At 41.0% G+C, this 24,037-nt stretch overlaps 1 protein-coding gene across 4 annotated transcripts in view; it reads left to right on the forward strand.

Annotated features, from left to right (window-relative positions):
• Positions 1-24,037, forward strand: part of ANKRD17 (ankyrin repeat domain 17) — a 96,928-nt gene that overhangs the window by 57,148 nt on the left and 15,743 nt on the right. For 2 of the 4 annotated variants that reach the window (XM_052812007.1, XM_052812024.1), the window contains exons 8-22: positions 345-582; positions 1,167-1,358; positions 1,742-1,851; positions 2,699-2,786; positions 3,780-3,907; positions 4,370-4,513; positions 5,105-5,207; positions 6,771-7,526; positions 15,204-15,352; positions 16,779-16,890; positions 17,065-17,210; positions 19,258-19,400; positions 20,167-20,380; positions 21,434-21,609; positions 23,617-23,779. In XM_052812007.1, coding sequence (XP_052667967.1) covers positions 345-582; positions 1,167-1,358; positions 1,742-1,851; positions 2,699-2,786; positions 3,780-3,907; positions 4,370-4,513; positions 5,105-5,207; positions 6,771-7,526; positions 15,204-15,352; positions 16,779-16,890; positions 17,065-17,210; positions 19,258-19,400; positions 20,167-20,380; positions 21,434-21,609; positions 23,617-23,779 — 2,862 coding nt within the window. The remainder of the gene's footprint in view (positions 1-344; positions 583-1,166; positions 1,359-1,741; positions 1,852-2,698; positions 2,787-3,779; positions 3,908-4,369; positions 4,514-5,104; positions 5,208-6,770; positions 7,527-15,203; positions 15,353-16,778; positions 16,891-17,064; positions 17,211-19,257; positions 19,401-20,166; positions 20,381-21,433; positions 21,610-23,616; positions 23,780-24,037) is intronic. The other 2 variants (XM_052812015.1, XM_052812032.1) reach the window with 2 other exon arrangements.

A 24,037-nucleotide genomic window follows, 5' to 3' on the forward strand; every position in this document is an offset into this window, starting at 1 on the left:
ATAAGAAGAAGTTGACCAGCTTGCTTCTTGCACCATCGGCAGGCGAAGTGTGATACGTGGTTCGCAATATTTTCGTTTTGAATTGAACAGGTCCGGTAAACCATGCTTGAAGTTTCTTCTGGTGCCTATTTAAGAGTTCATCTTTAGCCTTTATCCAAATACTTAGGGAAAATATTTAGGAAAACTATTAAGCAACTTTTATTGGGTTTTTTTACTTCTTTACTCACTTGTTGCTTTCTGTGTCTTCTGAGGGACTCTTGAGTTGGTGGCTACTTAAAGCTTTGGAGAATAGCATTTTTTTTCTATTTTGATGATCTTTTGGTCTTGGTTTTTTGAATTCCTAGGATGGCCATGTGGAAGTGGCAAGATTACTTCTTGACAGCGGAGCTCAGGTGAACATGCCTGCTGACTCTTTTGAGTCTCCATTGACTTTGGCAGCCTGTGGTGGGCATGTCGAACTGGCAGCTTTGTTAATTGAACGTGGAGCTAACTTGGAAGAGGTAAACGATGAAGGATACACACCCCTAATGGAAGCAGCTAGAGAAGGCCATGAAGAGATGGTGGCACTGTTACTTGGTCAAGGTAACTATTGTGGTGCCTTCTGTGGACTGTAATTCAAGAGGCAACTGCATATGTTGGGGGGAGTGGAAAAAAAAAAGCTAAGTTACTGTAATTTTTGTGTCCTTCTTCAACAACTTGTGAACTCCCCATGGTCTGCTCCCTTTTTGAGGAGTTGGTGGGGTTTTTTTTCTTTTGTTTTGTTTTTAGCAAAATATCCTTTGCTCTACTCGTTGACTTTGTAAGTGGTCGTTCTGAATTGTTCCTCAGTACAGGTTTGTATTTTTCAGACAGACATAGAATAGTGAAGAGCTTACGTGGGTAACTTGCGGTCTGCCTTGGCGTATCTTGAGATGGTGTTATTGCTGAAAAGCTGTAGAGAAGTGCTTTGAGGCCCTCAGAGTGGTTTCCAAAGTCGTTAAATAAAGTTGAAAGATTTTAGTTTGGTGTGCTATGATTTTAGAAGAAAGTTTCTGCAGCTCAAGAAATGAGATACGTAGTAAGAAGATGCCTTGTGCATCAGGAAATGGCTTTGTCTGCTGATAATGGTTTCAGTGACTGGTGTTTTCTGATGAATGTGTGGTTTTGGTATTGTGTTTTGTTTTAAGGAGCAAACATCAATGCTCAAACAGAGGAGACGCAAGAAACGGCATTAACTCTGGCTTGCTGTGGAGGTTTTTTGGAGGTGGCAGACTTTCTTATTAAAGCTGGAGCTGACATAGAACTTGGTTGTTCCACACCTTTGATGGAGGCTGCTCAAGAGGGTCATTTGGAGCTGGTTAAATATTTATTAGCTGCAGGTATGGAGGAATTTTGTTAACGGTTTTGTAAAGACTTAATGTAAGCTTAAGAGAAGAATATCTTTTTCCATATTCATTCCATATTCATTAGCAGCTTCTTGAAATGGACTGCAAAGGTTTGTCGAACCTTAAGTAATTTATTAGTTGGACCCTAATTTAGCTTTTGAAGATTGAGTTGATGTAAACTTGTTTGGAATGGAACTTCTAGTTTGTTTGGATTTTTTATTTCTTTAGAGTATGATTAAGTTGTCAAATTCATAGGTGTTGGATTGGAAGGGGGAGGTTAAAAATTTGCTATCTGATCTAGTAAAGATTATGAAGAGACGTGCATATTTTCTGTAATGAACTTCATGACGCTTACGTGTTTGTTCCTACTGCTTCAGGGGCTAATGTGCATGCAACAACAGCAACAGGTGACACAGCACTGACATATGCCTGTGAAAATGGCCATACTGATGTAGCAGATGTCTTACTTCAGGCAGGTGCAGATCTGGTAAGTCATTACCTTCTTAAAAAAAAAAAATCTAATTAGGAAATAAAATTATAAAGGTCTATTTATTTATTTATTATGGGTTTTTTTTGGTCCCATGTTTATTGCTGAAGACTTAACAAGTTTGCTGTTAATTGTTATAGTTGTATTCAAATTATCTTTTAACCTTTTTCTTTTAACTTAGTGAGAATTGGTGATGCTTTTCTAATGGATTTTAGGCTGTTTAATTACCTGAAAGTGCTTAGGTCAGTTACAGTACTTTGGTGGTTGATGTCTAGAGCATTTCCAAGCCATTCAAGGTTGCTTGTATGGAAAAATAGGGGATTTTGTTCTTTTGTCATGTGCAGTCCTGAATGGTACTCTGCTTTGAATTGTTGAGCTGATTATGGGTTAGTACTTGTACCTGCAAATTTGTTCTGTTCCTTATGCAGCAAACAGTTGGTAGTTCTGTTCTCATGTGACTATTTAGTGTACCGTAATGGAATTGAGATGACAGAGGTAAATAGATTTTTACATTTCAGTAGGCTCGTACACCGGTATGTTACCAAAAAGTGAAGTTAAGCATGACAGAACACATTTCGTTTAACTAAAATCCCCACCATGTGCTTGAGTGTTTCTTGTCCAGGAGTCTCAGACCTGTACAAAGGTAGGCAGATACTTTCATCTGTCTGCAAGATACACTCAGTTCACATGTTAGGTAAATTTTTATGTCTGTAGTTTGCGAAACGGTAAAAAGGGATCTTCCATGTCTGGTGTCTTTCCATTCAAAAAACCCAAAAGGCTGAATTGCATCATTTCACGTGTGCTGCTTTTGAGTTTTGAATTCTAAGCCTTTCTTTATCTGCTGTAGGAGCATGAATCAGAAGGTGGAAGAACTCCTCTCATGAAAGCTGCAAGGGCAGGTCATGTTTGCACTGTTCAGTTCTTGATTAGCAAAGGTAAGAGTGTGAAAAGGTTTTGGTTTTCCTGCTGTTAGAAATACTCAAAGTTAAGAGCATGTCAGTACTGGTGTAACTTCCTTGGATTTGTTACAAATATTTTAACTCAAGTAGGTCATGGATTCTCAAAGTAGGTATGTAATGATCACCTCTGGTTTCTGGTGAGATTAGTGGGAACTGCAGCTAGTTCTAAAAATAATTATATTCCAGTCTCTAATTCCTAGTAAAAGCAGCAACAGTAGTACTGGTTACTGGCTGTCTCCATGCTCCTGGTGCAGCTTTCGAGCACTGTCTCTTCAGAAGTTTAACTTCAAGTGCCTGTTTGTTTCGAAGTTTTGACTGTAACTTGCTTGATGTTGTCAGAACTATTAGCTCCAGCCTTACATCACTGTTGAATGCATACAGTTGATACAGAGCTCAGAATTGCTGTTTTTGCTCTCTTGAGCCTATATTGACGGATTTTTCTTGCACCTTTCATGTACGGAGCAGGATTGGCCTAAAGCTTCCTGTGTGATGTAATTTTCCTTGTGTGGGTTGTAGAGGAAAGAAGCAGAGCTGTGATAAATAATCCGCTTGCTGGTGCTGAGATGCATGGATCCGTGCGCTGGATCTTAGCGGGGTTTTTTGGTTTGGTGGTTTTTTTTTAGTTTTTTTTTTTCTTTTTTAAAAAAAGGCATAGCCCTGGCACAATTGCTGGCAAATTTAAAAGCAATAGGTTCACCTGCTATGCGATGTTCCACACTTATAACGTAGCCATTTGATTAGTGAGTTTGGAGTGCTAGTCCAGGTAGGGTTGATTTTCTTTTTGTGACATATTAAACGGTCTTCTGATGGTAGTAATGATTGGCTGTTCAATTTAATTTGTCAGTCGTAAGTCTGCAGCCACGGAGAAATGTTTTCATATTTAAGAAAAAAGTTAACTTCGTGTCACTTTTGGTAGAGGAGAACAGGTTGAAGTCTCTTTGAATAATGTTACCCCCTCTGTTTTTGAAGGAGCAAATGTGAATAGGACCACAGCTAACAACGATCATACCGTATTGTCGCTGGCCTGTGCTGGAGGTCATTTGGCAGTTGTGGAGTTACTGCTAGCTCATGGTGCTGATCCTACGCACAGATTGAAGGTTTGTCGCTCAGCTACTTTACTTTCCTCTGAGGTGGTCTTTCATTAATCTTAAAACTAACGAGAGTCGAGTGAATTTGCTCCTTTTGTATTCTCTGCAACTGACCCAAGGTGTCATGATTTCAGTAGAAGGAAGATGGAAGAGCTGGTTTTCCCACAAGCAGGCATTATGCTCGTGAATGTATCTATAGAAGTTGGAGTTAGGAGGAGTGCAGGTCTATTGATTACCATGAATGTAAAGGTTGCGCTCCAGTTGTAAGGTCCTGATTGTGGAAGGAAAATTTTGAAGTACAATTTCTTCTCTTCTTTTTTTTTTTAATACTTAGAGTCCTTAAGTTTAGATGTGGACTTGATGCGGATAGAATGAATATTCATTAAAGCGGTGTGCCGTGTCTCCCAAAACGCTTGTGTTGTCATGTTTTGATGATGCTGTTTTCTAACACTGTGATCTTTCCCTCTTTAGGATGGATCAACTATGTTAATAGAGGCAGCAAAAGGTGGTCATACCAGTGTGGTTTGTTACCTTCTAGATTACCCAAACAACTTGCTTTCTGCTCCTCCACCTGATGCTACTCAGCTGACCCCACCATCCCATGATTTAAATAGGGTAAGCTTTAAGCGCTGGTTATCTGTGGATTTGTGGGGCTTTTTTGCATTTCTTCTTGCAGCTTACTCAGGAGTTTAAAGATGAGAGAAGAGTCAGTCATGTCATTTCATGAACTACTGAACTGTAGGTGAACACACTGAAAATTATTCGAGCTGTCGTGAGAGTGGTGAAAACTTTGAACGTGATCGCGTAGTGCTTTCATCGTTCTTCTTATTGCTCTATAAATATTATTGGAAAAAATGATGAGGGGAAAAAAAAACCCCAGCAGGTGAAAAAGTCTGCTTTAATGAGGCTCTTCAGAATTACACTTGTAGCCCATTGTGGCTTGTATTTGCTTTACCGTAGCGTATCGCTGTACCCTGCTGAGATGTGTATTGTTTGGCAAGTAATTTCTTAGGTTAAAAATGCAAAGTATATAGATGTCAGATGATCTCAAATTAACAACTGTTGAACTCAGCATATTAAAAAACGTATTAAATGTTACTAGTCGCCATTAAAGTCTGCTTTTCTAACAGGTTTTGTTTACCTTCTATTGAATTATAACTAGATTAGAGTATGAGAAAAGTAATCTGTTAGTATCCAACATTTTAGGCTCCTCGTGTACCAGTGCAGGCGCTGCCCATGGTCGTCCCACCCCAGGAGCCTGACAAACCCCCTGCTAATGTCGCCACAACCCTTCCCATCAGAAATAAAGGTCAGTCTTAGTTCTGGAGCTTATTTTCTAAATATCCTTCCTAGGTAGAAGATAGAGGGTTGCACTTCTAGCAGACTAGTTCCTATGAAGAGTGTTTATGGATTCAGTCAAGGAAACTGCAATTTTTTTTTTTTTTTTTTTTTTTTTTAAGGATTTGCTTATCTGCCAAATACAAAGTGTCAGTCATCTAACCCTGTAATCATAAAGCGTCAAGAAATCTGCCTAAGTAAATACGTTAAAATATGTATTAGTCTGACATACTGGACTAATGCAGAATGTCACCCAGAAGCCTATATAAATTTGATAATGGAAGTTGTAAAAACAATGTTAATCTCCATATCGTAGTTGATCCGATAGTTTGTGTTTACGTAGTTTACTTAGGATAGTAGTCTTGGAGTGGGTTTGACTAATTTGATTGAAGGCGGAATTTCTTGTGCTATAAAATACTTAGTCTGATGTGGCTCAGGTCCTCCTAGGACTAAATTTGCATCTATTTTGATATTGCCATTTTGACACTTAACACTTTCTGTACTTAAGAATTCTCTTCCAAAACAATTTTTACCAAGGATCAGCAATAGTGCAAATACAGGCGTGCATGTCATAAAATTAATACTGTGTGTACACTTGTATTGTTCTGGAAATACAGCGAGGATGACTGGAAGAAACTGGGCACCTCCACTGCCTCAAATCCTGAGTTTTGATTTGCCTTTCGCCCTTCAAAATTAATTGATTGTTCCTTCTCCAACTGGTATGGCAGACCATGTCAGCTGTGTTACTGTGGACTTCTTCATAAAAGATGAATTGGATTAGTCCATCACGCATTCTTACAGGAAGGCTGAAATATTTGCCTTGCCTGGGCAGAGAGCTGAGTTTTGACACAGGCAAAATCATGTCTGCTATGGATTAAATGTAGTGGCTAAACATAGCCTGTTAGATCATGTTAAATATAAATGACTATCCTGGGTTCTAGCGCTGTTTGTCAACTGAGAAAAGCTGGATACCTGTAGTGAAAGGATTCAGTAGTTCTAGAAAGTGTAGTGCTTCCTAAAACGTACCGAGTTATTCACAAAACTGGTGGCCTAGAACAAGTCGCCTGTCCCTCGAGATGTTTTTGCATCACTTTTGCTGTGCTTTCAAGGCTGTAACCATGCTTTTATGTCTTAACACGATACCAGACGCAAAACATCACGTAAAGAGACAGCATAGCCTTTCTTTTTGTTTCCATTTATCTTGTAGCACCACTTGATAGCAGCGGCTCTTGAGACAATCGCTTCATTTGGCAAAAGTATAACAATTGTTGGAGTAGATATGTCAATGTAGCACAGGGTTATTTGGAATGTATGCGCAGTAATCTGTACTGTTAAATTGCAATCTGACTGCTGTATTAAAATTGATAGCGAAAGATACGGTTTTCTTTGAGGGCCTTACAGTACACGCTGACCTTCTGTGGGTGCTGTGTCTTGGTGCATAACCGGCCATTTAGCATCCCAACAGTAGCTCTATAATGAGGATGCCATTCATATGCACTTCCATTGGTTCTGAGGGGGTTTCTTTTTCACACAGCTGCTTCTAAACAAAAGTCCAGCAGTCATTTGCCAGCAAACAACCAGGATGTACAGGGTTACATCACCAATCAGTCTCCAGAGAGCATTGTAGAAGAGGCTCAGGGCAAGTTGACAGAGCTGGAGCAGAGGATAAAAGAAGCCATAGAGAAGAACGCTCAGCTGCAGTCCCTGGAATTGGCACACGCTGACCAGCTCACCAAAGAGAAGATTGAGGAGCTGAACAAAACGAGGGAGGAACAAATTCAGAAGAAACAAAAGATTTTGGAGGAACTGCAGAAAGTGGAGCGAGAGTTACAGCTGAAAACTCAGCAGCAGCTAAAAAAGCAGTATCTAGAGGTAAAAGCGCAAAGAATTCAGCTCCAGCAGCAGCAGCAGCAACAGTCTTGCCAGCATCTGGGACTACTGACTCCTGTTGGGGTAGGAGAACAACTCTCAGAGGGAGACTATGCACGATTACAGCAAGTGGACCCCATCTTACTTAAAGATGATCCTCAGCAAGCTGCTGCGCAGACGGGTTTTGCACCAATTCAGCCTCTGGCGATGCCACAAGCTTTGCCTCTGGCAGCAGGTTCCTTACCTCCAGGGTCCATCGCAAATCTTACAGAACTGCAAGGTGTTATAGTTGGACAGCCAGTATTGGGCCAAGCACAACTAGCAGGGCTGGGGCAAGGAATACTGACAGAAACACAGCAAGGGTTAATGGTAGCCAGCCCTGCTCAGACGCTCAATGACACGCTGGATGACATCATGGCAGGTGGGTTTATATTGTTATGAGCAGGTATATTTGCTTGACCAGTTGAGGCTATGTCCACTTCTTTATATGTGTGTGTGTGTGTGTTTGTGTATTCCCGCTAGCTCTACAGCCAGTACCGCTAGCCTACTGATCCCTGTGTTAAGGAGTTCAGAAAACTAGTTTTAACTTTTCAATTTGCAGGGTTGCCTTTCCTCTTGTTGAGCTAACTGGTGCCTGTTTGTCAGGTTGGTATGTCAGAAGTGGCATTTTTAACTCTTGTTAGGTTGGGGGTTGATACGCTAGGCTCTAAAAGTTCTATTTCGGCCTCTTTGTAGCTCAGGAGCAACATCTTGACCATACTGGTTAGTACTTGGGACTAGCTAACTGAGAACTGACTTGGAGCGCTCGGAATAGGCTTTGAGCAACTATAGCACCACATCGAGCCTATAAAGTGTAAGGAACGTGTAGGCTTGTCTTTTGAAGGAGAGCTGCTCTAGTTGGCCTTGAATAGTCTACTTATTGGAAGGTTTTACTTCTGTTTGGGGAAAAAAAAAATGATGATCCTATGACTTTTTAAAATGTCTACTCATAAAAATGGCTGCTTTCCCAGCGAAAACCAAATTTAGCCTTACCAAATTCTTCTTAATCGCTTTGGAGAATTCTTTACCCAGTGACATCAGTCTTTTAAGGCCTTAAGTAATAAAATAAAAGAATGAAACAGGTTTTAAATACCGCAGGAAATCTGAGATGTTAGTGTTTGTTTCCTTTACACCCCCTTCAGTTGCACTTAATCCCTTTTCCCTGTTAAAGTGGTCGCTGAAATGCTCATTTTGACTACTTAGTTGAATACAGATTAACTGTTAGGACAAAGTATTTAAAAAATCATGTCAATTTGCTTTGGTGCTTTTGCTTAGGCTGATGAACTTTCATTTTTAAAAGTGCTGTCTGTTTTGACAAGTCTGCTTTGTAAAGCACGTTAGCATGAGGGGTGTGTGCTGGAGGAAAGGCAGGCCTCTGAGAATGCTTTAGCCCAGAGGTGTGGAGCTGGTCCTGTGTATACTGCAAGAGTTATTGGAGGACAATAGTGGTGCAGAGTGAATAGAAGATACGATAATGGTTAAAAATACCAAGCGGTGATTGTTTAAAATACTTGGAACAACGCTTTACATATTAGGCACCTAATGAGTAACCTGATGTTCAGTCAAAGCCTCATTAAAGATTACTGAAACTTACGGGAGCTACAGAGATTTTTTTCTGAAAATGTAGTGTTAGAATTGAAGCCTAGACATAAAGATTGGAAGCTGTCAGTGGATGAAACCAAACTGGATGCATGAAAAAGTAGATAAAAACCCCTACATCCGTCACGCATTGATAGTGAAGATTTCTGTCACGTGGAGCTGCTGGGGTACATGACAATACCAGCTACTCAATTGAAGAGATGGGATAATTACAGTTCTTGGTTACTTGTGAAGCATCTGTGCAATGCACTTCAATTGTGTTCACATATAATTTAAACTTTGAGTTAGGACATCTGTTAAGTGTTTAACTGCATATAACATCTTGAGAATCTACGATTTTAGGTCATCTGCCACCTACCCAAATGCTCATGCATGCCTTTTTGGAAAGGTCAGGTATTTTCAATGTGAATTTTGAGTGAATGTTTTTGTACTGCTTAGTCCCGGTTCTTAGTATGTGCGTGTGCACATGCAATTGGGAGTGAGGTCTAAATTCATAGGATCGTAGAATAGTTTGGGTTGGAAGGGACCATTAAAGGTCATCTAGTCCAACCCCCCTGCAGTGAGCAGGGACATCTTCAACTAGATCAGGTTGCTCAGAGCCCTGTCCAACGTGACCTTGAATGTTTGCAGGGACAGGGCATCTGCCACCTGTGCCAATGTTTCACCACCCTCAATGTTAAAAAAAAAAAAAAAAAAAAAAAAAAAAGCCAAAAAAACCTAACCAAAAAAGCCTTCCTTCTATCTAGTCTAAATCTACCCTCTTTTAGTTTAAAACCATTACCCCTTGTCCTATTGCAACAGGCCCTGCTAAAAAGTTTGTCCCTACCTTTCTTACGGGCCCCTGTTAAGTACTGAAAGGCCGCAGTAAGGTCTCCCCGGAGCCTTCTCTTCTCCAGGCTGAACAACCCCAGCTCTGTCAGCCTTTCGTTACAGGAGAGGTGTTCCATCCCTCTGACGATGTTTGCGGCTCTCCTCTGGATCCGCTCCAACAGGTCCGTGTCTTTCCTGCGCTGAGGACTCCAGAGCTGAACGCGGTAGAGGGGCAGAATCCCTTCCCTTGACCTGCTGGCCACGCTGCTTTGGATGCAGCCCGGGATAGCGTTGGCTTTCTGGGCTGCGAGTGCATGTTGCCGGCTCATGCCCAGCTTTTCAGCCACCGGTACCCCCAAGTCCTTCTCCGCAGGGCTGCTCTCATCCCCCAGCAAAAAAAAATTGCACTCTGGAAGGTGTTGGTGGCAAGTCTGTTAAAAGCTGTACGGATGTTATTCCATCCTTGCTTTTCTGTGAAGTGGCTGATTTTAGGGTTTGGTTTTTTTTTTTTTTTTTTTAAGCGAGAGCAGACACAGACCTGAGTATACAATTTAAGTGCCAGCTTGAATCCACACATCAGAATTTAGCGTGGAGGTGAAATGGGCTCAATGTAACACAAAACATTTAAGCAGCAACTAAATATTTTGTTAGTAGCTTTGTGTATTGCTTTAATAGGAACCCTCTAGAACATTCCCATGGATTTACATCTCTGTTCCTGAGATGATTTCTGTTTAGTTCCATCACAGAGCTGTGGCTTGCAGCACGGGTTACAGAACCCAAGCTTCACCTTGACTGTGCAAACTACCCAGTGTTCATCTCTGTGCTTAATTAGTTGGAAACAATGAGTTTAAGTTTCCCATTTTAAGTACTTGTTTCCAACAAGGCCAGGTGTGCAAATGCTGGTATTTGTCAGAGGCGAGCGTAAGACGTGGGTATCGCTGTAGAGGTCAAGTGTTGTTGCTAGATCAAGTCAGGGACTTCAGAGTAGGATTCCTTGCTGTTAGAGGAGCTAGCTGGTGTTACCAGAGGTCTACGCAATTTGCCTGGAAACACAGTGACAGAATGTACCAAGTTAAGGGGTTTGGGGTTTTTTTAAAGAACAAAATAGGGTATGTTGAAAAAGCACTAAATAATCTTTCAGTTTTAACTTTGGGCTCCTTTCTGGTCCTGCTGGCATTGATGACAAGCAAAAGGTTCGCTCTTCAGCTTCAGATGTTGGACAGATTCTTTGCTTGTTGTGAGGCTAGTGAATAGAAATATTTTTTTAGGGCTAGTTATGTAACACTTGAATGAAAACATTGTGTATGTTAAATGGTGTGTTAAGTATATAAAGAAAACAGTATATTCCTGTTTTTTAATAGCAAACTTTTTTTAAGGTAGGTACTATTCACAGGATTATGTCCAGTAACAGAGCCTCACAAAGAGCTTCAGGAATCTTGAAGCACTTGATAAGATTAGTTCCTGGAAGCCACCTTGTGGGATGAGTCCATTTTAACTGTAGCTGTCTAAATTAATACCTAAGACAGAATATGCATTCAAGTTCTTAACTCCATACTGAAAAAATAACTGTAGAGCGGCAGCAGCACAGAAAAATTGGGAGGTTCTGTCCCACTCGCAACCTGTGCGGGAGCTGCAGAAAACTGAGGATGCAAGCTTTTATGCACTGGTGTAACTACAGTTGCTTGCTGGCAGCGGTTATGCCGTTCTTGCAAATGGATGGTAAATGCATTTAGACCTTTGTCCTTGAGATATTAAAAGACTTCCCTTTATTGCTAGCAGCTGGTTTTGTGTGGGACTGAGCCTGTCGCAGTCTACCTTTCATGCTGTAACTAGTAATCATCAAGACTACACGTGTGGTGTGGTTTTCGGGCTTCATCCATGGCGCTGTTAGTGCATAGAAGCAACACTATGTGTTTGTGTTTGAATTCAGAACGTAACTTTGACTCTTGTAATTCGAGGCATGTTATGCATCTGAAGTGTTCTGTATTGATTTTAAGCATGTGTGACAGGAACATAGTTTTTAATAACTTAAGATACTACAGAGAAATTGGGGGCAGAGGAGAAGAAGCTGATGTGGAACAAGCCTGTTGAGTTGGCTTGAAACAAGTTGAAAAAGCTGAGGTATCTAACATATTTCTTGTAACGTATTTTTTTTTCAGTCCCTCATCTTGGCTTATGGCAATGTGATGTGAAACAGTTCTTTTATACATCTACTGTTGACATTATAGGAGATAAGGAATAAATGCGTAAGAACAATGCTGTGCCCACAATCAGACAACACCAGTAAGAAGCTTAAATGGTCGACATAAAGATGAAATGGGACTATAAAGGTGCTTGGTTTCTGTAACATCTTGCGCTTTGTGAAAATACGAAGTATTCAAGGAAGCAGCAAACTTGAACAGCGCAAACAACCCCATGTTTCTTTCATAATGTCAGGCTTTTTTCCAGACATAGGTTTTGATTTAGGACATGTAGATCAGTGAGGAAAAAATCCTGTTGCCGCAAATGTCAATTATCTTGTGTTAGTTTTCAGGTTTTTTAGTTTGTCAGCTTGGCTGTTTGCTTTCCTCCCCTGATCCTAGGGCGGCGTTTGTAAGCCAAATGCTTCTCTGGATGGTGAGGCTGTTGTGCATGGGGGAGAAGGTAGCAGCTGTGAGGATGTCCTGTTTTTACTTTAAGCTAAGAGACAGTTGAGATCTCCAGAAAGAGAGCAATGCGAAAAGCAGCTGTGCTTCTAATATCAGTAAGCGCAAAACTGGTTGTCTAATGTTCAAATCTAAAAGAGTTTGACCAGAGTAGTCAAACGGTGCTTGCAGTGATGTATTCTGACAAAGAAGCTTGACCTTGTTTCATAACATGATTAAGACTGGTAGTTGGTCCCATACCAAGGCATGTATATGCTAAAATATTGTAATAGTGAGTAAGCTTTGAAGACTGTTAGCCCAGGCATAAGGTAATGATGGTTTAATGTTGAAGTACAGACTTACAGTTAAATTTTGCCACTGTTCCATTAGAGTAGATGGAGGGGCGGAGGGGAAAGGTAAACCTTCGACCATCAGTGCATGTAGATTTGATGATCAAGCTAGTTGGTTACTTTTTTCACTGCTCAAGACTGTTGTCAAAACCTTGGCTTATTGAAAACTTATAATATTTTCGTTTGGACACGGTAAAGGTTCTCTTCATTGCCCTTGGCATGTTCATTACAAATTTGAAGTCTGCACAGGTGATGTTGAAATAAATATAATCTAAGTCATTACCCCAAAAAATTAATATCTTGTCTCAGTGAAATGTGCTGTAGGGATATGAACTATATTTGTTGGTGAATTATTGCTGAAGCACACTTGAAATATATCTAATATGAGAACTGTAAGTCAACATGCATATTCTGCTCTGCTAGCGTGCATAAAACCATTTTTATATGGCTTGTACAATAAAGGTTTTCTTCCTTGTGAAAAGAGGGGTGTTGGCTTTTAAACATGTCTCTCTTGGTTTTTTGTTTTGTTTTTCCTCCCCCTCACTGTAACACACTGGTATTAAAAAAAAGAGTTTACCTGAGTTGAGACCTTTTTAACTACCTTGATTTTTTTTTTTTTTTTTTTTAATTTTAAGTGTAAGAACTTTAATAGTGTCTCCTGTAATGTAGTAGATGCTCCCCAGCTCCCATATTGGGACTACAGCAGTAATTCTTAGCAACTGTTTAAAATACGCATGCTACTGTAGCGGGGTTAACTTCTTATGTGTGGATTATTTGATGATCATGCTTTTATCTAATGCAAGTTAAGTGTACGTGGTTAGTTTCCACTCTGTTTTGCCATCTTTATCGGGTTCTTTTGGACTAGCTGTGAGAGTCAAGAATCATGATGCTTTATAATTCCGTTACTATTTTATGCTGCTTTAACTTCTTCTTTGAACTTACAGAAAGAAGGTAAATATGCTAGTTTTTCAAAATTACTTGTTATGACTGTACATGTAAAGAGGGAAGCAGGAGTTGAAACTGACACCTTCTTATCCTTCTATATGAAACCAATTTGAAGTTCTGTTTTTAGGTTATATTTCTAATTTACAGTCAGGATAAGGCATGAGACGAGTTTAAATTAGATGTTTCACTGAATGATATTTTGTTATGATCTTTGGTTAGTTCTCCTCTGTACAGAACTCCCTTAGGCCATAGTTTTTGACCTTATGTCAGAATATTTTGGCTTAGCTTCTGTATGTTTCTTTTAATCTATACCTAGAGTGATCTGTCTCATAAGATGAGAGAAGTTTTCAAAGGGTATTCTAATATAAAGATCAAGGGAGTTAGAATCTTGATTTACTCTTAAATATAAGATTAATTATACTTCTTGTGTTCTAAGTTGGGGCTTCTTTGTTTCTCTCAGTGACATTTATTAGCTTCTTTGCTGGGATTTGGTATAGGAAGTCCAGAAATTAAATTAGTAACGGGTGAAAAACTTAGGAGCCTTGCAGAGGAGGGAGTACGCAAATTGGCATGTTAGGATACAATTTTTGTGGCATCTCTTGGAAAAACTTAGCACTTCGAATTAAATACAGGAGCTAATTATCAATGTCTGGCAGTTATAGACACGGCTGATGATTAAACCTGTTGAAAAATGAACAGGACTTGAAAAGTTGGGGATAAAGGGGCCTTATTTTGATGTTCCGTAAGGTTACTTGGTGGTGCATACTAGATGAACACTGACAATGTGTGGAAACTGCATTTCTTTCATTTTGCAGTTAAAGGTGTTTTTGTCAACTTGACAGGAGAAGCGTACAATATTTTATTTTCTCCTTTGCTCATCACACCTGATAAAGACCTGTAGAAATACTGGAGAAAAGTCAGGGAGAAAAACATGGAGTGCTTTAAAGGCGGGGGGGGGGGGGGGGGTAGGAAAATGGGAGTTTCCCCCCACAGGCTGTTTTAGATTCAAGTTTGCTCTGTGCTTGTAAACATTATATGTCTGAAATGAATTTCAGGGAAGTGTGCCAGTCGGTGCTATTTTGTGTCATGTTGATACACTGTCATCAACTATAAAATGGTGTTACCTTTTGCTTATCCTAACAACCTTCACCAAAGTTTCTGCAAAATGGCTGTTAAGAAGCTTCCACTTCTCTGGTTTCAACAAATTCTGCCATGTGAGCATCCTGATGCTAGCACTGTTGCTTTTTTGTTATGTTTATGGGGGCTGGGGGGTTGGGGGTTAAAGGTTGGACAGACTTTTATGTGAGAATCTTCAAACTGTTTTAAGAGAAATTGCATAGATGCCCATTGATTGGACTTGTGCTGCAGTTGTGTTTCTAAAGGTATGGAACTCCTGGTCCAAATAATGGCTGACTTGTTGTAGGAAAGATTTTTTGGTTTTTAAAAAAAAAAAAAAATTTTTTTGTGCTGGGCTTCTAGAAAACATGTGAATCTGATACTTACCTATTTCTTTGATTGAATACTGATAACCTTTTTCATAGTTGTCAAATTCAAAAAGTTAAAGGTTCAAAGATTGGGTTAAATGTGTAAAATACATATTTGTGGAAAGTGAAGTTTTTAAGGAGTTCTGTCTGTCGGTGGGAGTTCTGTCCCACTGTTCATTTATTGTCACATTTAACTTTTGAAGTAAAGTGTTTTGCTTTTACTAAGTGTAATTATTCTGTTCAACAGCAGTGAGCGGAAGAGCATCTGCAATGTCAAACACTCCTACCCACAGCATTGCAACTTCTGTCTCCCAACCTCAGACGCCAACTCCGAGTCCTATCATTTCTCCTTCAGCCATGCTGCCAATCTATCCTGCTATAGATATCGATGCACAGGTAAGCCTGCAATTGTCCGTGCAGCACAGATGCGTGAAGCTATTTTGCTTCTGCATCCTGAATAATTCAACGATGGTAAACAGCTCTGTTGTGTAACGAATGGGGTTCTAGAGGCTTGATTTGCTGCTTTTCGAAAGCCTGTACAACTCCCCGGAGAGTTGCAACCCACTTTCCTCTGTCCTCTTGCTGAACAACAGAGAAGGTCTTTGAAGGACTAAACACTTGGATTTCTTACTTCTTTGTTGTTGTCGGGAGTCATTATGAGAAACGGCAAAGTTGTCTTCTGACAGAAAGCAAATATTCTTCTGGCCTGGTATCCCAAGACAAAAATAAGCCTTAAAATGTTGCACACTGTTGTTTCTGGTGGTGCTTGAAGTTGTTGGCCAACAATCTCCCAGTTTGACAGAAGTATGAAAGTATTGAAACTAATAATTTTTTCAACAAGAGGAAATGATGCAAGCTCTCATTTCCACTAAAGAACAGGCATTTCTGTATCGAAAGGAATTTTAAATAGGGCTACTTTATCTTGACTTGCAGCTAGCTGGCCATCAGAAAAAAAAAAAGCACGCATATACTAACTAACATACGTATGTGCATAGCCCTAGACTATACATAACGCGGCTAAGATATGGGCAGTGTGGAGAAGAGGAGAGGCATGAGATGGTTGTCGACAAAGGGGGAGAAACCTCTGGAAAGCTGGGCTTGGCTACTTCAGCTGCTCGTGGTACTGGGCTTGGTTTCTCCTGTGACCATGTCCAGGAGCTCTTGCCACAACCTGACTGGCCTCGTTGTTAGCTGGTAGACACCACGGCAGATCAACATTACCATTAGTTGCCAACTATGCTGGGTCATAATAAAGTGAAGTAAAACTAAGTTCTCATAGCAGCTAAGAGATGTGTGTGGGTTTTGGGTGTTTTTGTTGTTTTGGTGTTTGTTGTTGTTTAAGAAGGGAGACATGTCACTTTAGTCAGTTCCTATGCTGTAACTAATAGTGCCAGTAGTTCTCCGAGTTTCTCAGTTGCTCTTTCAAATAGGATGGAGGTCACATACAGTGGCCCGGGCGACACTGAGAGTTAAAGACAGAATTCTTACCTTCACGGTACCATCTAAAGGTCACAGTCAAGCAGTGGTAAAGGCGGCGATCTAGTTAGCAAATCACAGATGAGATCTCGGTTCTTGAAGAATCTCACTTCTTGTCAGGAGTTGTTCACAAATCTCCCAAAGAGCTGACTTGCAAAGTAGAATCCTACTATGAAGAACACAAAAGATAACTGTGAGGCAATCAATAGACATGTCTTAAGCTTATAGAAGCTTTTTATTTTGTCACAGGTATAGTTGTACTTGGGCTAATATGCAATGTAACAGGGGTTGTACTTGAAAAAGGAAATATTTATCTTGCTGTATATGTGATGTCTGTTTCCTTTAGACTGAGAGTAATCATGACACAGCATTGACACTTGCTTGTGCTGGTGGCCACGAAGAGCTAGTACAAACACTGCTAGAGAGAGGAGCTAATATTGAACACAGGGACAAGAAAGGTAGGTATCTCCTTACGGCGGTACAGACTCTCTGGTTTTCCAGCATACCACACTAAATAAATACACCATAAGCATTGTCTTTATGTGAAGTTTTTAGGCTTGTTTTTCTGATGGTTTAACTTGTGTCACTTAAGCTATGAATGTGGACTCTTCAAACATCCTTTTTCGTTTCAGGGTTTACTCCGCTTATTTTGGCTGCTACAGCTGGCCACGTGGGTGTTGTTGAAATTTTACTGGATAACGGAGCTGATATTGAAGCCCAGTCTGAGAGAACCAAGGACACTCCCTTGTCTTTGGCTTGTTCAGGAGGGAGACAAGAGGTGAAGTAAAACTTAAGTCTTCAAAAGCAGTGTATAGATCACATTGTGTCAGTATACTAAAGCAATTTTCCAGCAAAGTTAGAGTCATTTAATTCACTGTTCTGTTTCAGGATGGTGTGTTTTAAAAAGCATGCAGAGAGCTTTATGTTTTCCAAGTTACATATTGCAGCGCGTCCCATACAGATTGCTTTTTTCTTTTTATAAGCTGGACCGGTGCTGTGCAGATGACCTCATGACTGTAATCATTAGTGGCTCATTATGGGGCTTTTACCAGCATAATTACATGTAGATACGAAAGTGAATGCAATGAATGTTCTTTTCGCAAAGCTGGAGTTAGACACGGATCAGTTCCATATAAGAGTCAAGAGGGTTTTCTAATGGATTCTGTGTAGGCCATAGGATGTCGCAGTACTGCACATGACTCCAGTGTCTCTGACTAAAAACATGAAAAAACAGTTTTCAAATGATTGATCAAAAGTAAACGTAGGCGATGTTTTTTTGAATGGTATGTGAAATACTGTATTCTGTGATTTAATTACGAAATCTGCATTTTGATTTTTTTCTAATGGTTGTTACAAAATTTAAGTATGTAATTCTTTTAATGTTTCTACTATTTGGATTGCAAAAGCCGCAGTGGAAGCTGTATAATCTGGTGCAGGATCACCTTCTTCTGTGGCCATCTGGAAATTAATGAGGTTGGAGATACCTCTCCTGCTTCTGCAGGTTGTCTTAACAGTGAGAGTGGGGCATTTAAAAGGGGATTACTTCGCTAGACAAAATCTGACTGAAAACTTGCAGCTATTCTGGCCTGTTTTTAGTGCCATGCGGAAGATTTCAGACATTGTGGAGGATTAGCTGCAATGACAATCATATGCTCTCTGGGGAAGGGCAAGGCCTGCTTTTTAGTAAGTCTGTCATAGCAGCCTTTGTGGCCAGCAACCTCATGCAGCAAACGTGAATTTACGCTTACTTTTTCAGGGATTTGATTGATCTGTGTTTCTCAAACAGTATTTCTTGGAGGAATGCATTGTGTTTTCTTTCATGTTTTTTGGTAAAGAAGATGGGAAAACGCTGGGCTTTGGGCAGTAGAGATGATGTCGGGATGCCCTCCCGCCCCAATTTTTGTATTTGGCAGTATGTTTGTCCTGTGATTTCATGGAAAAATACTCTGCTTTTAAAGCCCTTGGCTTCAGTTGTGTGGGTCTATTCTAAACATGTTTTATGTTTAAAAGCTGAAAGTGGAGCAAATTAAACATTGCGCTGGAGATGACACAGTGGGTTTTCACCTCAGTGTTCATTTTGATTTTATGTAGCCAGACAGTTTAGTTGCTTGTCAAGTCTTCTGCAGAAACTTGATTACAGAATGTAAGCTTCATGTAGAATGTGGGAAGCTGTAAATTGTTTGGGTTGTAAATGAATCTGTAAGGAAGGAATAACGTAAGAACTATTTGTGGTTTTTTTGTTAATGTACAGAGAAAACCGGCAAGGGATGCAAATGTTAATTTTTCTGATGGCTCTTGCATGAGATTTCTCTGTACGAGCTGTATACCATTCAATGTAGTGGTGTAAACAGATAAGATAAAAGCGTGCAACTTCTTTCTTGTTTGCTCCGCAGCTTCGGTTTGAGGATGAGTTTTCAGCTTGGTAGTGAACTGAGCATTAAAATGGGAGAGGACAAAACCCAAGACTACCTTGTGTACCATATTCAAAATGAATCTGTTTTTGACAGTCTTTAAAGACAGCTGAAATAATCATAAGAAGATCTCAATTTTTTCTCGCTATGTTACACAATTTGGTATGAATGGTTTAAGCATGCTAATGCGTGATCGTGATTGATTTTTTTTAAAGGAGGTTTTACAGTGGCTTTGGGAACATAGTTGCAGCCTCATCTGTTCAGGGAGGCGAGGATTATATGGAAGCAACTGAGTAAAATTGCTTTCTTACTGTTGGAAGATGTCAACGGTATATTTAGGCTTCAAAAACATTTGCCCTGGATAGATTTGCAAGTTCGGGAGAAAACCAGATGTTATTTCTTAAAACACTGCAGGTGGTGGAGTTGCTGCTAGCTCGAGGGGCAAACAAAGAGCACAGGAATGTTTCTGATTACACACCTTTAAGCCTCGCCGCTTCTGGTGGCTACGTGAACATTATCAAGATTCTGCTAAATGCTGGGGCAGAAATAAATTCCAGGCAAGTTCCCTTTTCACCCCTTCTCTCACGGTTTCGGTAGTTATCACCCTCTCCAGAAGAATTTCTTGACAACTGGACAACTATGTGGAGCAAAATCTTACTATTCTTACGTGATCACAACCAGTATATTGTTTAGTTTGTAGTAGGCTGCTTTCCTCTTAAGTTGGAAACGAAAGGTTTTGACTGTGCTTTTCTAATGCTCTTTTAACTTCTACTATCTCTCTCTGTGTATTTTTTAAAATTCTTTCCTGTATCATATGATCAGTCGTCTTTTGCCAAAGACAGAAATCTTTCTTTTTCCTCTGGTTGGCCTGCTGGATTGAAATTAGTTCTGGGTTATGTGAAGAAAGTGTGTGTGTGTGTGAGTGTGTGTGATTTCGTTGTTTTCCCTGTGTAGTTAAATGACGGCTTTTTCTGTGTGTGTATGCCTGTAAGTAATGCTTTTGCATCCATTGGGAGGTAGAAAATAGCTCAGCTGTGCACTGCACAAGTCAAATGAAAGGTCCAAGCAAAGTTAGGCTCCTCATAAGAGATGCCTTTAGATTTACAGCAATTAAAAGGTAACACGCACAGTATCTCTTAAGTACAAATATTTGTCCTAAGCAATGCTACTGTGGAGAACCTCGTGTAGTTTCAGTAATAGTTGCTCTGTAGCTGATTTTTCAGTCTTGGGTAAGTACTCTGCCTTCACTAGTTTTGTTGCAGTCATTTCAGAAACATGATTATGATTTAAAGAGCTTTTTGGTTTTTCTTTTTTCTCTTTCAGAACTGGTAGCAAATTGGGCATTTCTCCCTTAATGTTGGCAGCCATGAATGGGCACACTGCTGCTGTCAAGCTATTACTGGACATGGGCTCTGATATAAATGCCCAGATAGAGACCAACAGGAATACAGCACTGACTCTGGCTTGTTTCCAAGGCAGAACTGAAGTGGTTAGCCTGCTGCTTGATAGAAAAGCTAATGTGGAACATAGAGCTAAGGTAAGGAGCAAACAGCTGAGTAAGTCTCCAGAAAGAGATGCTTGTAAGTCATTACTTTGCTGTGGTTATCTGATTGTGTTGTCTTTTGTACAAGTTAACTTCTGTAGTTCAGTTAACTGAACTGGACCATGTCTTGTAAGGAAAAATAATGGCTGCACTTAAGGGCTAGTGTTTTGGTTGTTACACAATTAATCAAAAATAAGTGCTTCTTCTGAAGCCTTAATAGATCTTCAGGTGCTTACAACCCTAAGAACAGTAATCCATTAACATAATAAAAATAGAAGGTTGTAATGTATTCAGAAATAGCTAGAATCTTGGCCTAAGTATGCTCGTGGTCTAATCCGTTTTGTCTGGCCAGCTGCTTATATCCACAGTGGGGATGCAGAATTGAAAGGGGATATGTGTGGTTGAGAGTCCGTCAGTTGACCCCAACTCTTTAAATGGGAGGAAAGGCTGTTCACTAGAAAAATGGCTAGAATGTTGAGGAGGAGGGGAAAAGAGAGATCTCCTACAAATGTGGCATTTCGTTTTCCTTTTCCGCTGCACTTAATGGTTGCCACAGAGGAGCTCAAAAGGACCTGCACGGTACTGATTGCTGCTAGGTATTCTTGCTGAAATTACAGGTCCCCTTGACCTAGCCAGGTGCTTTCTGGATGTTGCTATGTAGGATCTCCTAATGAAGGTGGTAAATGTGATTTGCATCATCTGTATAATAAAATGGGCACTTTATGGGACTTAATGCTGATGATGCTCATCTGTTCAAGGTTGGTTGGGTTAGTTTTGAGAAACTGACAGCAGTGGGCTTTGAGTCCTGCTTAGCACTGTGCAGCAGCAGAGGGCCACCGTGCTGCTGGTGGAAGGTCTTCTCAAGTCAGCTGAAAATGAGCTCACCTTCAAAATGTTGCTAATTTGTTTTAAAATTTGCCAGGTAACAATTGGAATCCATACATCAGAACTAGAAATATATTGCTGGAAGTTGAAATAAATCCTGGCTCCCAAGTAAACCGCCCCACCCCCAACTAATTGCGTATGTTTCCTGCTTGCTTGTCTTAGACTGGTCTCACACCATTAATGGAAGCAGCTTCTGGTGGATATGCAGAAGTGGGCAGAGTTCTGCTGGACAAAGGTGCAGATGTAAATGCTCCTCCAGTACCTTCTTCAAGAGATACAGCTTTAACCATTGCAGCAGACAAAGGGCACTACAAATTCTGCGAGCTTCTCATTAGCAGGTACTGTATTTGCAAGTGGGGGGGGTTAACCCTGGCTGGATGCCAGGTGCCCACCAAAGCCATTCTATCACTGCCCCCATCTCAGCTGGACAGGGGAGAGAAAAAATAACAAAGGGCTTGAGGGTAGAGATAAGGACAGAGAGAGATCACTCAACCAGTTACTGTCATGGGCAAAACATTCTCAGCTTGGGGAAAATTAACTCAATTTATTACCAATCAACCAGAGCAGGGTAATGAGAAATAAAACCAAATCTGAAAACATCTTCTCTCCACCCCTCCCTTCTTCCTGGGCACAACGTCGCTCCCGGATCCTCTGCCTACCCCCCGTAGCGGCGCAGGGGGTTGGGGAATGGGGGTTACGGTCAGTTCAGCACATGGTGTCTCTGCTGCTTCATCCTCCTCAGGGGCAGGACTCATCACACTCTTCCCCTGCTCCAGCGTGGGATCCCTCCCACGGGAGACAGTCCTCCACGAACTCCATCGTGGGTCCTTCCCACGGGCTGCAGCTCTTCACGAACTGCTCCGGCGTGGGTCCCTTCCACGGGCTGCAGTCCTTCAGGAGCACACTGCTCCAGCCTGGGTCCCCCGCGGGGTCACAAGTCCCGCCAGAAAACCTGCTCCAGCGCGGACTCCTCTCTCCACAGGTCCGCAGGTCCTGCCAGGAGCCTGCTCCAGCGTGGGCTTCCCACAGGTTCACAGCCTCCTTCGGGCATCCCCCTGCTCTGGCGTGGGGTCCTCCAGGGACTGCAGGTGGCTATCTGCTCCCCCGTGGACCTCCCTGGGCTGCAGGGGGACAGCCTGCCTCACCGTGGTCTTCCCCACGGGCTGCAGGGGAATCTCTGCTCCGGCGCCTGGAGCATCTCCTCCCCCTCCTTCTGCACTGACCTGGGGGTCTGCAGGGTTGTTTCTCATACGTGTTCTCGCTCCTCTCTCCGGCTGCCGTTTCTGTGCCCCCCGCAACTTATTTTTCCTTCTTAAATCTGTTATCACACCGGCGCTACCACTATCACCGATTGGCTTGGCCTTGGCCGGCGGCGGGTCCGTCTTGGAGCCGCCTGGTATTGACTCTGTCAGACACAGGGGAAGCTTCCGGCAGCTTCTCACAGAAGCCACCCCTGTAACCCCCCGACCCCTGCTACCAAAACCTTGCCACACAAACCCGATACAGCAAGTGTGCTGCTTGAAGAAAAATATCTTGAATATGGCTTTAGTTAGAGTAATCTTTCCCAATATAGAATAAGATTTCCCAATGTACACTACAGGGTAAGAAATGGGAAAGGGTCTGTGTCTGTCAACCTTTGATATGTTTTTTTATTTATCAAAAGTGAAGTTCTCGTTGGTGTTCAAGTGCCTGCTTTTGCCCAGATGGACTAACTCAAGTTTTTCCTGTCTCACTGAATCATGAATGTTGGAAAAAAACAATTTCTTGTACAGTTTACATATGTGGTACTCATAATCATGACACACAGGCATTTTAGATGGTAGTGTAAAGTCCTTCACCAACAGAAGACGCGTACTAAACTTATATCTTGATGATTTAATTTTTTTTTTTTTTTTTTTTTTTTTTGATTGATCATGATGCACATTCAGTGTAATTAAGTTTCCTGGGTAGCTTTTGAATATGTCGTTTTCAAAGTATTCGCGCTAGTTGTTGGCTTGCACTTGCAATGTCATACGTTGTTCTGAGTAAGCTTATGAAGAATACAGTTTATTGATGGATGGGAGTTAACGAAGCAATTGGTGAAGCTTCAGAGACAGCTGACAAACAGCATGATTTAAAGTATTAAAATTGTCTTTAGGCTGAGTTCAGGCTCTTGACATCATCAGAAGAAACAAAAACGTAATTTTGGAAGTTGAAGCACTCCATGAATGCATGTGTTTGATGTAAAAATGAGTATTGAATTTTAACCTATTGTTCTTGGGTTGCATGTCCAGTTTGCCAGTCCAGGTGATACACGAAACAAAAATCTGGTTCAGAGGTTTGATTGAATGTGTTTGTTTTTGTAGAGGAGCTCACATTGACGTGCGTAACAAGAAGGGGAATACTCCGCTGTGGCTGGCAGCAAATGGAGGGCACCTAGATGTTGTCCAACTGCTAGTTCAAGCTGGAGCTGATGTGGATGCTGCTGATAACAGGAAAATAACTCCTCTTATGGCAGCCTTTCGAAAGGTAGAATATTAAGTTCAGCTTTGGTCTTAGTTAGTATTGTCTCGATCATCCCTACGCAGTTGTTATAAAGAGAACGTAGCTGACAGACTACGTATTTAAAAATGTCAACTAATATTAATATTTGGCAGTCAGTCTTCAAAAATAAGTATGTGTGTCACCTGTATAATATCTGTGTTAAATTGTAGTTAAAATTTGCTTTATAGGCATTTAACTGAGGCTGGCTCTCACGGGTATGAGAGGTGAAAATCGCAGTGTGTT

The sequence above is a fragment of the Harpia harpyja genome, chromosome 2 (genome assembly GCF_026419915.1).
Source record: "Harpia harpyja isolate bHarHar1 chromosome 2, bHarHar1 primary haplotype, whole genome shotgun sequence".
Lineage (NCBI taxonomy): Eukaryota > Metazoa > Chordata > Aves > Accipitriformes > Accipitridae > Harpia > Harpia harpyja.